General features: G+C 50.4%; 1 protein-coding gene across 1 annotated transcript in view; it reads right to left on the bottom strand.

The window, feature by feature from the left end:
• ASAP2 (ArfGAP with SH3 domain, ankyrin repeat and PH domain 2) overlaps positions 1-16,260 on the bottom strand; it is a 168,339-nt gene that overhangs the window by 17,681 nt on the left and 134,398 nt on the right. Inside the window, exons 16-19 of the mRNA XM_088026308.1 lie at positions 9,451-9,545; positions 3,982-4,171; positions 2,570-2,655; positions 708-823 (exon numbers count right to left, since the gene is read on the bottom strand). Of these exons, the coding sequence (XP_087882434.1) occupies positions 708-823; positions 2,570-2,655; positions 3,982-4,171; positions 9,451-9,545 (487 nt within the window). The remainder of the gene's footprint in view (positions 1-707; positions 824-2,569; positions 2,656-3,981; positions 4,172-9,450; positions 9,546-16,260) is intronic.

Below are 16,260 nucleotides of genomic sequence, written 5' to 3'. Positions count from 1 at the left end.
TGGTCTTCCAGTCCTACAGAACTGCAGCAGCGTATGGTTGGCGAGATTTTAAAGACTGCGCTAACCAAGCTCCTACTCAACAGTCTGTAAATCTGAAATTGTGTATTTTCTTCCAAATAAGCCTCCATCAATAAGGTTTGGTTATTAGTTTAAAAAAAAGAAAGAAATTTGGCTCAAGCAGGTGTGTGCCTCCTTTCTGTTCTCTTTGCTCTCTGTTCAGTGGTTCTTCAAAAACACTTCCTCACAATGCCATCACAGCTGCCTGCCCTCGGGCAGCTGCCAGTGCATCACGGTCCCCTGGTAGAGGGAGGGATGAAGGCCCAGGAGCTCAGGGTCCCCTGTGGAGGAGACCCAACTCCCCACCGCCCCGTAAACCTTCCATCCAGAACCGGGAAGGGGTTAAGCCTGATCCTGGCTGGGGGTTCTGAGGAGGAGGGCTAGATGCCCCAAACCTTATTCAGGTTCACCTCAGCACAAGCGGCACCTGCAGGGCCTACGCTCTGCCTCTCACAACCATACAAAGCCTGACCGTGGCGCAAAGTCTACGTCCCAGATGGCGGGGAAACCCCTGACAAACACAGGAGGAGAGGGCCCCTGCCTCCAGAGGGCAGGACTTAGGTCCCCTTGGCCGACAGGAGCCCAGCATCTGGATCCTTCCCCGCAGCAGCGCGGGACCTGCGCACAGGAGCCAGGCCTGGGGGCCTCACCGGTCTCGATGGAGGCCTTCCCGCGCAGGAGGAGCTTGAGGCACTCGGCGTTGTCCGTCAGGCAGCAGTAGTGCAGGGCAGTGCTGCCTTTCCCCGTCTGTTTGTCGAGGTTTCCGCTGACCAACAACAGGGGCAGAGGAAGAGAGAGACAGGTGAGTCGCAGGCCAGGGCCTGGGCCCGTGAGCAAGACAGGCCACGGAATGAGCGCGCGGGCCATTTGGCGCGATCCTCCCCAGCGGTGCCGGGACGGGGCGGATGAGGCGCTTGGGCTGAGGCCGGCAGGACCTGGCACAACGGCAGAGAAGGCCGGAGCGAGGCGCCCATGCGGCTGCAGCGGGGGGGGGGGGGTGCTGGCTGCCTCCTCCAGGGCCGGCCCGAACCACGGCATCCCTCCCGCTTCTCCATCAGCGCCCGGAGGCTGAAGTGTGTGTGTCTGGGCCTCAGGAAGCCGGTGTGACTCGCCATCCTAGACCAGAGAAGGACGGGGGAGCCTTTTCTCCTCATATTGTCGACACTGTTGACAGGAAGTGAAAGAGCCACTTTTCCAAAGCCCAGAACGTGCAAAGGCCTCTGCGTCTGTGGGCCCCGGGCTGCCCCGAAAACAGCCAAAGCGGCAATCATGAGATTTCAAAAGCCCTTCTCGTGTAAAACCAGACTGGACTGCTGCGCTCCTCCAACAAAGCCACCCAGCCTCCCGGCGGAGGCAGCCCTGAAACACAGCTGTCCTTCTGAGCAGGAGGGACAGGGAGGGGGCTCTGTGGGCCCTGGAAGGATGGATGGGAGGCAGCTCTCATCAGGACAGAGCCTGCTACACTTTCAGGGTGAAAATGAGCCTCGTCTTCTGATCTCTCCTCTCTTCCTGCTGCCCTCCTTCCACGCTAGAAGAAATCAGGATTTCCCTTCTCACGCTCCGAGACTACGGTGAGGAGGAATGGTGTCACTGAGCTGTCTCATCCACTGTCCACAGAGCCACTGTGACATGCGAGGGTGGGCATTCTGGCTCCCACAGAGCGCAGCTTCCACTGAGTCCCGCAAACTGCTGACCTGCCCCCAGCTGCTCTACCTCTGGCCATTTCTTGCCCCCCGCCCCCTGCCCCCGGAACAGCAGGGAAAGGCCGAAAGGCAAAATATGACCTTGCTTTTGCACGGTGGAATTTTCCACTCCATTTGGGGCAATTTCAGGGGCTTTTGACCAGCACCTCCCCCTCGACACACCCCAAACCATGATCAGGGAGTCAAGATACACTGTGACGGGTCTTCATGGTTGGCCTGCTGCCCCAGGCGGGCGATGCACCAAACAACAGGACCATGGAGCCCAGGTAAGCGGTATGCACATTCTTTAAAGGAAACTTCTAATTAAAAAACAGAAACAACTTTTCAAACCAAACAAAATGCCCACAACCCAGTGATGCAGTTTACAATCTCAGCTTAGGTGGGTGGCCCAAGTATGGATCTTTTATGCGTCCCTTTTACTCTCTCCACTGCTCAGGGCACCTGCCTGGGTCTAGTGAGACACTTGAGGGACAAGCATGGGTATGGCTCTGTGCACACAGGGTGGTGGGATTCACAGTCTGCCCTCCAGGGCCCAGAATTCAGATGTATTGACCTCATATCTCCTGAGTCCCAGACACGAGAAGATGGGTCTTGCAGATACCAAGAAGGGTCTCTGTCCTCACACTCTAGGGCTTTTTTGGGACTACGCTGGAATACCCCGCTCCTGGCAGTTTTTCCCTGTCCCACAGTTCGTGTTCAGGCCTGGGAAAATCCCAGCACCTTGGCCACATAATGAGGCAGGAATCTGATCCTTCCTTGGAAACACCAAGGAACAAAACAAAACGCTACCCTAATTTTAGAACACCTACCTGTTCTGAACTAAAAAGTCTACAATGTGGAGAGAAGTCCGGTCCACCGATCTGACTGCAAGATGGAGGGCAGTTTCATCTGGCTCCTGAAGACCAAACAGAAACATTCCAGAATTCCAAGAGGAGCTTTCAGTTTCGTGTCCAATGTGAGTGAAATCGTGTCTCTCTCTTCCGAAAGCCTTTTATTCTTTCTTTCAAAACATTAATCTCTAAGATATATGGCCCCTTTAGTCTCCAGGGGAAACTCTGCACTTGGCAACCTGTGATTTTGAGACTGGTCTTCCTTCCTCCACAGAAAGTAATGAGAAATTCAGGGGTTTCATCTGAGTCCCCTCAATTTCTAGCTCCCTATCCCTGCACCAACAACATGTAAGGGGGGGGCCCTTCTGTTCAAAGACACCAGGAAGGTCCCCAGGCCTCTTGTATGCAGTCTCTGATACCGGTGTTCACGGTTTTCATTCTATACTTACAGACAGGGCCATCAATGTTAATGCCCAGACTGTCTTCAGTTTATACTAGGGGACACCTGACCCACTGCCTTTTCTGAACGTGAATTCTGGCAGGTGGGGGAGGAGAGACCTCAGGCAGGTGGGTGAGCGAGAGAGCTGGAGGCAAAGGAAATATCCATGCAACAGGGAATATGAGGTGAAGAGGAGGTGCCCCACTCCAGCTGCCCAGCCAGCCGGGCCGCCCCCCCCGCCCCCCGTCCTCTGGCCACGGCACACCTCCGAGCTGAGCATGCTCTACCCTGGGCCACCTGGGCTTGACTTTTCTCTCTTTTAAACACAGAATATCAGGCTCTGTATAATGTGTGCTCGGGCTGCCAAAGGGTAACAGCCCAGCACTGTGCACCTTCATTATGATGGTAAGGTTTCTAGGGAATGTGTTGTGTGTGTCACAAGGTCACCCATGGAAGAGTATTAGGATATATGCCAACCCTTGACACTGGTAACCGGTCTCCTGTGGACTTGATCCTGACAGGAAGATCCCACCCCACCTTGGACCTCACCCTCTCAACAAGGTTCTCCCAGGAAACTGGGGGATGTCTCTCTTCTCCTCTTCCCTCAGGGAGGAGGGCACAGGGGAGGGAGCAGGCTGGGGGGCTCTCCTTCCCAGGGCGGCCCCAGCAGCTGCTACTGAAAGTTTGGATCCCGCTCACCAGAGACAGGACCTCTCTCGGGTTGCTCGGGTCCCTGAGAAGATGCTCCCTCCCCCCAGGGACTGGCCTTTCCTTCCAGGACTGGCATTCTATTTTTGGTTTAAGAATAAAGCACCAATTTCTTCCCCAGAACTCAAGGCTATCTTCCTTCAGGGAACTGTACTACTTTGTCAGCACTGCTGACCACACTGCCTTGCCACTTCCCCCACAACCTTTCTTTTCCTTCTTTAAAAGGAGCGGGCCACACCCTTACATGTCCGTTGGCCAGTGGGATTTTTTCCGTAAGATCCACACCGTCAGCATACGCTTGGAGTAATCCAAAAATATCTCTTGTTTTGACGGCCTCACAAAGGCTGTGAAGTTTTGCTGCATTATCCGCATGCCTTTTCCTTGCATATTTCCTCTCGATGTACTTGGCAGTAATGTAGTCCTTTCTGGCATTCCTGAAATCAAGCATAATTGCCTTGTAAATGACTAAGGGCCTCTATTCAAACATATCTAACCTTCAATCATTCTGGAACAATTTTTAAAAATCCTGCCCACACCCTCCTTGCGGGAAGCGCTGGGGTGTAGGACGGGGGCCGCTGTGTGATTATGGCAGCGTCTATGTCCAGTGACACCTAGAACCCTTTTAAGAAGCACTGACATCTTCCAGTTTCCAACCCAAGAGGCCTCAAGGCCCGGGGCAGGGTGCCTGGGCCTTACTCAGGGGCCAACGTAGCTGGCCAGGTCAGGCAGACTGGGAGGCCATCCGCAAAGGTGAAGATGCTATCTCCTCAGTCATGGGCACCGTGCCTGGCAGGAAAGGCACGCACCATATGTCTGATGAACCAGAACAAACTGGCAGTCTCTGCGCTCCATTTTCTGGCCTTCCTGTGGCACAGTGTTCACAGACTCTACCTCCCCACAGAGCAGGGAGTGGCAGCAACTCTGAGAAGCCAAAAGCAGCACGGGTTCAAATCCCGCCCCCACCACCTGATGGTGTGTCTGGGACGAGCATTCTATGCCTGGAGGTCCCAAGTCTTATCTGTGCAAGTGTGTACCACACACCCTCGCGGAACTGTGACAAGTAGGTGAACTGACATTTGTAGGGCCTGCGGTAGGTCCTCAGGACCCTGGAACTTGCTGATGAACTTCAAAGACAGAGAGCAAGAAAAACAGTAGGTCTTATGTCAGGAGGACTCTCCGTATTTTACTCCAACGACCTTAACAAGTTACAGCAGAATAAAAGATGTGGACAGGATTTTTGAGAGGCATAGTGAATAATGCCAAGTTCCCTGTGGCCACCAGGTGAGAAGTGCCGGGAAGCAACCCAGAAACCCAACAGCTGATGAATGGACACACAAAATGTGGTCTCTCCACACAGCCATACAAGGGAACAAAGTACCAACACTGGCTGCAGCACGGGTGAGCCCTGAAAACATTACTCGAAGTCAAAGAAGCCACACGAGGCCACACACTCTATGATCCTGCATACACGGGATGCCCAGAAGAGGCAAATCTGGGGAGACACAAGGTGGATTAGCAGGGCCTCGGGGGAGGAGGGGGTGCTGGTTAACAGGTGCAGGGTTTTGTTTCGGGGGGATGAAAATGTTCTAAAATTGTAGTGTTGGGGCGCCTGGGTGGCTCAGTCGGTTAAGTGTCTGCCCTCAGCTAGGGTCATGATCCTGGGGTCCTGGGACTGAGTCCCAGATCGGGCTCCCTGCTCAGCAGGGCATCTGCTTCTCCCTCTGCCTCTGCCCCTCCCCACCCCCGGCTTGTGCTCTCTCGCCCTCTCTCTCAAATAGACAAAATCTTTAAAGTAAAATAAAATTGTGGTGATGGATGCACACTCTGTAAACATGAACAATACTGAATTTACATTTAAATGGGTGAACTCTATGGTATGTGAATTGTATTTCAATAAAGCTGTGAAAAAAAAGCATGTCAGAGAAAACAAAATTCCACTGACAATACAAAAACTGAACTTTAGCCAACAGATGTACAGAGACACAGGGAGAATAGCACAACAGGATCGATGCCTTTGGTTCCTTTCTGGAAACTACTCTTTCTGGAAAGTGAGGTGCCCTGAAATTTCAAAAAGCTGGGCAGGGGAGGCTGAAGGAACAGCCAGGGCCTGGTGGTCGGCTCAGAGAGCCCGGGCTCAAGGTCAGATGGCTGCTCAGACCCGCTCTGCCTCCTGTCGAGGGCACCGTGGGCAAGCCCTTCCGGTGACCCCACTGCTCACAGGGCTGCTGCAGGTTACGTGAGAGAGCACATTCAGGTGTTTGGCACAGCATTCTAGAAACACCAGCATGGAACGAAGGGGCTTGTAGTGCCAAATGGAACCTGCTCAGCTCTTCTCAGCTCAGGTACTGCTCCCTCCCATCCTGCCACCAGGGCTGTGCCAAGCACCTCTGCTGTCGCCACCAGTCACCGAGCCCCTCCGGTCAGCACCCCGGGGCCCGGGCTGCAGTGCCCCAGGGCCAGGAGCGAGCAGGTCAACTCCAGGCTCCAAGAGGGTAGCAGGGGCTTCACTCCTCACTGCTAACGACCTGACCTAAGACATCCACAGCCTGGGTGTTTGTAAAATGCAGACTGTGTGAACTGTGCTAACCAATTTATGTGTGTCGCCTCACGAACGTGCAGCCCCGTGGGCTTACAGGTCGAGCTGACACGTGCAGTCCCGTTGGTCCTCACAAGGCTATGAGCTTTGTCTCCACCTTACAGAGAAGTAAACTGAAGTCTATGGAGGGACATAAAATTCTGTTTCTTCATGCAGTGGGCAAGTTCCCTGAGGGGGCCTCCTAGCACAGTGTGGTGCACGGGGAACTGCTCAGTGACCTTCTGGGCTTGACGGTATGCTGTATCTGATATCGATTCAAATTCTATAGGTCTCCTATGATGGGTGGTTGGACTAGCCGGCTGTCAAGTTTTAGGGAGTTTCAATAATCCTTGTGGGACAATCACCAAGGTGACCTCCCCTGCCTCCCTGGGAATGAGCTAGAGAGTTACTGGCCCCTTTACTTGTTTTTTAATGTATTATTCATCTGTCCAGGGCTCTGCGTCCCCTGAAGGTCATTCCTACACAAGCCCAAGAACAGACCTGCTTTATGCACCACCACGCTCCACGGCTTTGTGAGGGAAGTTCACTCTGCCGGCGCCATCCCCTCCTCACCTCTTGCTTTTTGGAGAAAAGCAGTGAACTGACAATAACGCTTTTGGCACATGTTTAGGACGGGTTTCTTGTACTTCTGAAGGACGGCCCTGTGTAAGGGTCCTGAATCACAGGAGGAGCAGTGGCTTCTGTAAGCAGACGTTAATCTGCCTGCTTCCCCCATTCCACCTATTTCTCTCTCTGCATACCCCCCCAAATCCAAAATCTGGGATTCACAGGCCACTAGAGAGTCTTCAGCTTCCCTTTCAACAGATTTATCTGCAGATGGTGTGTTCTGCTGAGATAAAGCCAGCAACAGTACACTCCTTCTCATGTGCAAGTAAAATATCAGCTTATTTAAGTAGCCACAGAGCTGGGACTTTATCTTTGACTCGTTGATTCATTAAATATATACTGAACCACCACAAGCAACATGTTGTGGCGGAAAATACAAAAGTCAGGAAGATGCAATTTATTAGAGAAATGGGTATCAATACTTCGGTATGGTAGAAAGTGGGATGAAAGGTTTTAAAACAGACCCAAATGCTACGGGAGCAGAGAGCCCAGCAGTTAATTTCACCTGAGCAGGTATGAAAGCAGGCAGCATTTTGCCATCACACTGGCCATCTGCTCTCATTTGGGGGGGGGCGGGCTAAACTTCCTTTTCATTTGTGCCAAGGTTGGGGGGGGTGTCTAAATGCAGACAATATGTTTATATTGAAGGATTTGAAGCAGATAGTGTTCATTTTTTAGAATCATCTAGCCCCAGAATAAACAAATTCTTTTTATAAAGCACCCCTGGTACCTGGAAGAAATTATTTATCATATGCTTTGTTCAAAATTGATCAACATTACAGCATTTCAGGAGACTGGTACCTTCTCTTTGAGCGCAGTATTAAGTAGACTAAATAAATGTGCCATTCCAGACCATGGAGTTTCCTTTACTCAATAGGATCTTTTAGCTATCTAGGAAAAGCTGGCTCACCTCTGGGTGACTCTCTAGTTGAAATCTAAATTGCAAGGACCCTAAGTTTTCAGGGTCTGTGGGATCAGTGTGTAGCGCTTACCTTGCCCCTACTACCCACACCCATGGCGAGCAAACAGAGTTGCCAACACCACCAAAGTGCATGTGTCACCTCGCCCTCCCACTGTTGATCAGCCCGATGGCTCTGTGAGCAGGGGAGTGTGATTCCCTGCTTATGTTAGAGAAGAGGGCTCTGAGAAGCTAGCAAGCCTGCCCAGGTCCCACCATCAGGGAAGGGCTGGATTTCCATCCAAGTCTAGGTAAGAATACAGATTTGGAACTCAGATCTTCATCCAGAGAGGACAACAGCCTCGTGCCTCGTGTCCAGTCTCACAGAACTGCCACAGCACAAACATTTGCTATAGGACTCCGACATGAATCAACTCTAATCCAACACCAACCAAATGCTCCTCTCAGATACCTGATACCTGATGGCCACGGGCTGGGTTCGTGCCCTTAGATGTCTAGGCTATCTTACTACATGAAGTTACCTCACCTCAATGCAAAAGAACACAGACCCTACAATCTCAGCTTCCCAAAGACACATCCCGACAGACGGGCTACAAACACCGCAGTTCTCAGCTTTCGCTACAGGCCTATACACGGCCTCCATGGGTAAAAGCTCTCTTCAAGCACAGTTCACTGCCCTCACCTAATGTCCTTCAGGAGGACCTGTGCCATCAATTCCCTCCCAAGCTTCTTCCAAAGGCAATGCTGTCTCTGTAAATAAATTTTTCTACTCTCTCTTATCACATTTTTCTCATTTCCTCCTCTCCTGCTGGAACACTTGGATCCAGACTCACCACTCAAATGCAGGTGCTGTGTCTTTACTGCCCTGCAGACACCTTCCTTCCTTCCGTCTGCCCCACTCTGCATCGCAACAGAGCAGTAACCAGCCCCCAGCCGCCTGGAGCAGACGGGCCAGCCACTGCCCCGACCTGCTGCCCTTCCATCCACCTCTCCCCCTCAACGGCCAGTGTGATCTGAGTGATTTATGCTTTGTTTGATAAGACTGGCAGGAAAATCTCCTGCTATAAGCTCTGCCTCATCAGGCCCGCAGGTGCACCATGAGGCACAAAAGCTTCTCAGTCAGGTTTTGTGTCAACAGTAAAACAAAACCAAAAAAACTCTTGTTGAAGAAAACACACTCCACATTTGCAAGGACCCTGGGAAAGAAAGTACGTAGTCATGTATCTGTGACAACTAACCCCCCCCGTGGCTGAGAATTTATCCGGAGAGAAGGGGAGAGAGAACTCCCCCGAGGCAGAAGGCCAGGGGGTACCCACACGCCACCAGCAAGGGCGACACTTGCTGTCCTCCTTCCCAGACAGAGAGCATCGGCCACAGCTGCCTTCCTATGGTTTCTTCCTAAGAAAGCCAGCCACGCCAAATTTTTATTTGGATACCCAAAAAGGGGACTTACGCAAAAACACCCACGCTGATTTATTCCCTAAAGAAGCACCCACTGAGAGACCCCAAGCTTGTTATTCTCCTGTCTCTCGGGGCTCAGGTACAAGGCCAACCTTTGCTCGGAAAACGAGAACAGCCAGTTTCATACTTACATGTCACTGCCCGGGTTGGGTTTGACCGAGTCTTCAGCTGGAAGGCAACACTCCATAATCTCATTAAAGCCTGCATTCCCAATATTCTTGGCAAGCTGCAAAAACAGAAGTCTATTTCAGGGTACTCAATTATTAATCCATTCCACTGCTACACACTACTCATGCATTTGATGATTTATTTAATGGCCACTAAGAAATAGAGCAATAAAGTGGCTTGCCATTAATAAAGATGGACAAAACTCAAACCCCAAAGGTACCCATAAAACCAGAGATAAGAAGCAGTACGTCTATTACAGAGAAATGTTCTCATAAAATGTCCCCTGGATAGAGCACCTAGATGGACACGAAGAAGGAGTACCCTGGTCCAATGTCAGTTTTCCTCCTTACCCACGCCCCCCAAAACTCACGCTCCAAGTGAAATGGATCTAATAAGATCTATTTACGCCAGCGAGGAGGCGGCTCTGATACAGTGGAGGGGGTGCTGGGCCAGGAAGCCAAGACTTGGGATTAAGTCATGGTTCAATTTTCTGGTTTTGTGACCACACACAAGTCAGTTTCCCTGAGTTTCAATTTTTCATCAGTAAAATGGGGATGACACCTGCCTTGCAGGGTTGTAATAATGATAAATTGGGACAATTTAGGTGAAAGAATTCTATAAACTGAAGCACTAAAAATGTACTTGTTCCAAATGTAAGGTCCCCACTCAACAATCAACCTTCTTATTTGTCAAAAATTAATTGAACACATTTTAGTTAATGCTTATTGAATCCTTGACACTACGCTCGATGCAGCAGACAGGAAGATAAATATCAGAGCTTGTCTTAGACCAGCTACCCTGACAGTATGGTGACTGGCATCTCCGGAACGGATGCACAAACTCTGAGTGACCAGGAGCTACTTAAAAGCAGGGGTTTAATCATCATGTCCCAGCATCCAGCCCAGCACCTGACAGAGATTAGCTTCTTCCATGTTTAATGAAACAAAACCGAGTGGGAGCACCTAACACAGGGCTTTGGAGAGAAGGGATATTTTAACTTCCATGTTGAAAACGGCACAATGGGGAGCTGGAGGGGGACCCTGCTACTTCTACTCTCGAGGAGTGACGTGGACACAGGGTAACCAGAGAGGTTCTGGGAGGTAAGGCTGCTGCTTGAGCAGCCCCTTCTCTCTTTGGGGGAGCAGACTGGAAGGGGCGGCCAAAGGGATCTGAGTTAGATGAGGTCGAACCTTCTGGTGGCAAGTAACGTGACACAATGAAATGGGATTGTGAGGGAGGCCGAAGGACAGCGGACATGTGTCAGCTTGTAACTTCGTGATGAGCTTTCCTAATTTTACCGTCCTTGGTAAATGAACAAGGCATCCTAGATGGCCCGAAGCACCAAGCACTAACCGACCCCACCTGGGTCCCTAGTCCTGGCCTGGTGGCCTCAAACCATTGTCAGGTGACAAAACCCCAGGGCCTCGCCGCTGTTTCCCCAAGAATGAGGCTGATGGTCAACCATGTCAGTTGACAGCACCGACGTACCAAGGAGTCAACGCCTGCAACGGATTTCTCGGATCGTCAGTGACAGATCCAGGACTGAACCTCAGGATCAGACCCCTGTTTAGAGCCAGCCATGCTCTCACAACCCCATCTTTCACTATAATCTGGACACCGTCCCCTCGCCAAGCACCGTCGTTTTCAGAAGGTGAGTGACAGAAAAGCCACAGCACCCCTCTGTGCGTGAGGGGCCCACATGCCTCCGAGTCTGTGGTAGGCAGATGGGAGGGGGCGTGAGGAGGAGAATTCCCTGGGAATCAGAAAGCTGCCTCCCTTCTGCTTGGACTTGGCTGGTTTACCAGGGGACAGCTGGTCCAGGGAGCCACCATATCCATGCGTCACACTCGTCCAATGCAGAGAAATGTGCCACCTCACAGTTTTGCCAAGTTCCAGCGAATATTTCAGCATGCAGAGAACTCCTTTAGAATCATCAACAAAAGCAAAGCATTTGCAGATGGAGGCTGCAGGGTCATGTCAAGAAAATGTGGGTCCCAGCAGGCCATGTGGGCAGGAGCCAAGGAGGCAGGAAGCCTGGTGGGAAGCAACCCCCAACACTCCCTGAGGACTCTGAGGGTGACGCCGAGCAGACACGGGGCCAGATCAGATCTAGGAGGGTCTGAAGTGCCACATCACTCAGCAAAGCAAATGCCAGCCCCTACTCAGTCCGCAAACGCACACTGAGTCCTTGGGCATGCTGGACGCTGAGCATGAGACACAACCGTGCTTGGAGAGGGCTCAGTCTAACGAGAGGGATGTTGACAGAAAGAGATGCCCGGTGCTGAGGGCTGGGAAAGAAGTCTGTGCTGAGCACAATGAGTATGGAGATGGCAGGTGTACATCAGCAGGGCAGATGCCTGGTCAAGACGCCCGCTTTACCCCACGTGCCTTGCGGGGAACCCTGCATGCCTCCCCCTCACTGCATGGAAGCACCTGAGCACGGGGACTTGGGAGTCCCACATTCCTGCAGATCTGTAGCACCTACCTTTGCAGGGTCCATGGAGCCAGAGAGAGGCCTTAGATGTTATCTGGAAACTGTGTTTACAGTTTGGAGTGAGGATGTGGAAAACCTCCTGCCCGTTTTCATGTTTCCAGGTGGAGAGAGATCTACTCTTCTGACATTCTTCCCTGTTTTTATGCCCCTCAACGGGAGGAATGGACAAATGAGAGAAAGAACTTCCCTGAGAGAGGGCCTCAGCCCAGTTGTACCCAGAGAATGCCACACTGGGGGCGGTGGGCTCCTCCTGTCTGGAGCCTGGGGGCTGTTGTTACCTCACATGTGAACCTGGTCAACTAATTTGGCTTCTCTCAGTAACAAAGCAGACTTTTGGGCCGCTCCCATCCCAGCAGTAAGGAAGGCCATAGGGCATGACACACCGTTAATGTTCAAATGGGTAAAGGGCCAGGGAAGTGAGGGCACTGGACCCCAGCAGGCAGAGCCAAGAAATGCTGTGAGCTCACAATTTTGACCTCCAAAAAAGGAGTGGCTTTCATTCAGTGCCAGGTGAAAAAGCGCTTCCAGCTGTAAGGTAGCTGTCAGTCTCTGCGGGCCTCCCTCTCCACATGCTCTCCTTCAGACCTTGCTGTCAACGGGCCACCTCTACACTGGACAGCTTGTTAACAACCTCCTGACAAGGGAGGCAGGACAAAGTCAGGGAGCATAGGCCTGAGTCAGCAATATGTGCTCCTAAGCTTCCTGACCCTGCTCTTCAATTTGATGGAACAGATTTTAAAATTACTGACCCCATTTCAATTTCATAATACCAAATTTTCCTTTATTAATTTTAAAGGTCATATGATGTCAAATGGATCATATGATACAAGGACCTTAGTACCAGTGGTACCGTTTTACATATGAACTGAAAATCAACGCTGAAATGATGACCTATGTTAGGGAGAAAATTTACCCTCCCCAAATCTATGTTTATCAGAAGGATTTCTGGAAACAGGTTTGCTTTAATATCTAAGGATACTGAGCAGTGTGTGCTAGAGTACCAGTTCAAATGACATGACTTCCTAGAACTAATTAGTACCTTCACACACCCAGTTTTTCTCTGCTGAATAAGACATGATTCTAAAAGCAGGTGCAGGGAAGAAAAGATGACTACTAATCAACCACCTTCACGGATGCCGGTGAAATCCACTCAGTTAATATGGAAACCAAGCATGCTTTGAACCCAAAATAAATAAAAAAGGAAATGGTGAAATTGCCACAGCATACCATCCAAGGGAACTGTGGGTAAACCTGAGACCAGAAAATAATTTACGGAATTAAGCAAAAAGATTTTTATCATGAAGAATATGGTGAGGCCATATGGGAGAACAGGAGCAACGTTCTACGTGGCGAGCGTCTGTTTAGGAGCACCATGCCAGCCAGAGAATGAAAATCCCCGCTCATCACAGCACACCTCCCTGAGATATGGGCTCTAGGACTGATTCACCTCAAGGACAGAGAATCACTGAGCCTGTAAAGCAATTTTGCCCAGGATGTACCCACGAAGACGCTGGAAAATTACTTTCCAGTTCACCCTCTTAATAGGGTGCAAAGAAGTTTAATCAACGTTTGCTGCACAAAAACACATACCAGGATGAAAAACTCAACCACACACCCTGAGGTCACCGCTCTGCGCATCCTCAAGGTTCATGCATGGAGCAGACAACCAGAGTGGAATCTCCCTGTGGATTCACATACAAGGAAATGTGGATCATTTTTCCGAAAGGATTTAAAGTCATCTTGGAAAATAAGGAGAGCTAATCCTTCACAGTGCTTATGATGTGCCAGACATAATTCTAAACACACACACAGAGACATCTATGTGTCAAGCCTTCAAGAGATCCTCTGTACAAGCATCCACCTGTCTACACAGAACACAAGAACCTGGATACTTTACAAAGGCTTGAATTCATAGGGGCACCTGGCTGGTTCCATCGGTGAAGTGTCCAACTTTTGATTTCGGCTGAGGTTGTGATCTCAAGGTCCTGGGCTCCATGTTGGAAGTCTGCCTAAGATTCTCCCTCTCCCGGGGCGCCTAGGTGGCTCAGTTGGTTAAGCGACTGCCTTCGGCTCAGGTCATGATCCTGGAGTCCCGGGATCGAGCCCCGCATCGGGCTCCCTGCTCAGCGGGGAGTCTGATTCTCCCTCTGACCCTCCCCCCTCTCATGTGCATGCTCTCTCTCTCTCTCATTCTCGTTCTCTCAAGTAAATAAATCTTTAAAAAAAAAAAATATTCTCTCTCTCCCTCTGCCCCTCCCCACCATTTAAGCTCTCTCTCTCTCTCTCTAAGATAAATCTTTAAAAAATATATAAATAAAATCTTCTAAAAAAGGGCTTGAACTCATGTTTTATAAATGAATCCTAAACCAACACACACTGTCCATGCAGCGCTTGACTTCACAGCTGCGCAGTAAGGGTTCAGGACAGGATGTCGGGCCCACCGTCCTGGTACACAGTGGGAGGGGTTGGGGAGACGCCCACCTCCAGTGAGCAACCACACAGGCAGAGTTGAGGGACAAGCGGAGGGTGGGAGTGAACCTCACAAGATTTGGGGCCCTTTTCCCTCTGTTTTTCTTTTTTCTTTTTTTAAGGTTTTCTTTATTTATTTGACAGAAAGAGAGAGAGATTAAGCACAAGCAGGGGGAGTGGCAAAGGGAGAGGGAGAAGCAGACTCCCCACTGAGCAGGAGCCCAATGTGGGGTTTGATCCTGGACCCTGGGATCACGACCTGAGCCGAGGGCAGATACTTAACCGACTGAGCCACCCAGGCGCCCCATCCCACTGTTTTTCTGTAACCATGAGGGACAGTCTGGAACTACGGCAGAGGTCAGGTTCTAGAAATACCTGCAGATATTAAATAAGCAGGCTCTGCCTGACGGCTCCATCAGGGCTAACAGCTGGCCAGACTCCTGTGAACATCTGCTGACAGAGGCCCTGAGAGAGAGAGACCAAGATTCGAACCCAGTATCAGAAGCCACCTCATCGTTTCACTGAGATGTAAACATCTTCCCTTCCACCTTCCTTGGCCTTTTCCTGTTTAGCGGGCAAGAGTCTCATGAAGACCATCAGTTGAGGTTTTGAGACACATTTAAGCAGGTGTAACAGATGTGCGGGGCTCAGGCTCCTACCAGCTCATGATTGCCATTAGTAAAACTACATTATATAAACTCACAGTTACATAAATTATATTAAAAACAAAATAACAGTCAAAACTCATCACTTCTAAATCATTTTACTACTCTGTTTCTGAAGTCATTGAAGACCACTGTTTGTGAGAAGAACTCCCCGTATGAGGGTGTGTTACCAAGCACCTCTTTCCCACCGCATAGTCGGTAACTCACACTGGTTACTCATGACGGCACAGATTTGACAAAAAGGTCATGGAGGGAGTATTGACATCACGTGGAGAGGCTGTTCAACATTTGCTGGGGACGGGGATGGGGAGGGACGGCAGTGATGCTTACATGCTCAGCACGCGGTTAAGACTCGCCCCCACAAAGGCCAGTTTACGTCCGGGGCTCCTCAGAGGTGGCCCCCACAAAGGCCAGTTTACGTCCCGGGCTCCTCAGAGGTTAAGTCTGAGCTCTGGGATCAGATGAAAGGGTCCCGCCCCGAATCTGGCACTTCAATAACTATATAACCTTCGGCACATTATAACATTCTAAGCCTCAGTTCCTCCTTTGTAAAGTTGGGATAAATACCAAGGTCACTGGTTGTCGTGAAGGGCAAATGAGCTAATACATATCAAGTGCTCTGTGAAGAGCCTCGTACAAAATAAGCAATTATTATTTCACCAAAAATCACTGAACACTTCCCACTGTTTTGAGAAAACCAGCAATGGCAGTATAGCAACTGCCAGAGTTTACCAGAGAATTTGTGCTTCTCTGAAAACAGACTGTGGAAATCTCAAATCTATGCCACCATCAGCTGCCCAACATACCACCCCCTGGACACATGCAGCTCTAAGACGTGGGTGAATGCACCATGACATTGACAATAACCACACTGTGGAACCAAGGATACACTGCTGGAGTCTTGCCGAGTCCAGCTTAGTTCTAAACTTGACGTCATCAGGGATGTTACTAACCAGGAGACCAGAATTCACTCTAGTTTCTCCCAACTTTGTCTTTCAAGACCACAAAGGAATCCTCTGGAAAGGGTGGAAGGATTTGACAAGATAGTTCAAAATACATTCTAAGTTCTGACACGCTGGTTCTATAGCAGTCATCAATAAAAGTGTATAGCCCCTTGAGAGGTATATTGACCACGATAATTGATT

Source organism: Eumetopias jubatus, unplaced genomic scaffold (genome assembly GCF_037043125.1).
Source record: "Eumetopias jubatus isolate StellerSeaLion01/CBP00866 unplaced genomic scaffold, mEumJub1_p1.0 scaffold_9, whole genome shotgun sequence".
NCBI lineage: Eukaryota > Metazoa > Chordata > Mammalia > Carnivora > Otariidae > Eumetopias > Eumetopias jubatus.
Note: the sequence above shows the minus strand (reverse complement) of the source record. Positions and strands in the feature narration are given on the sequence as shown.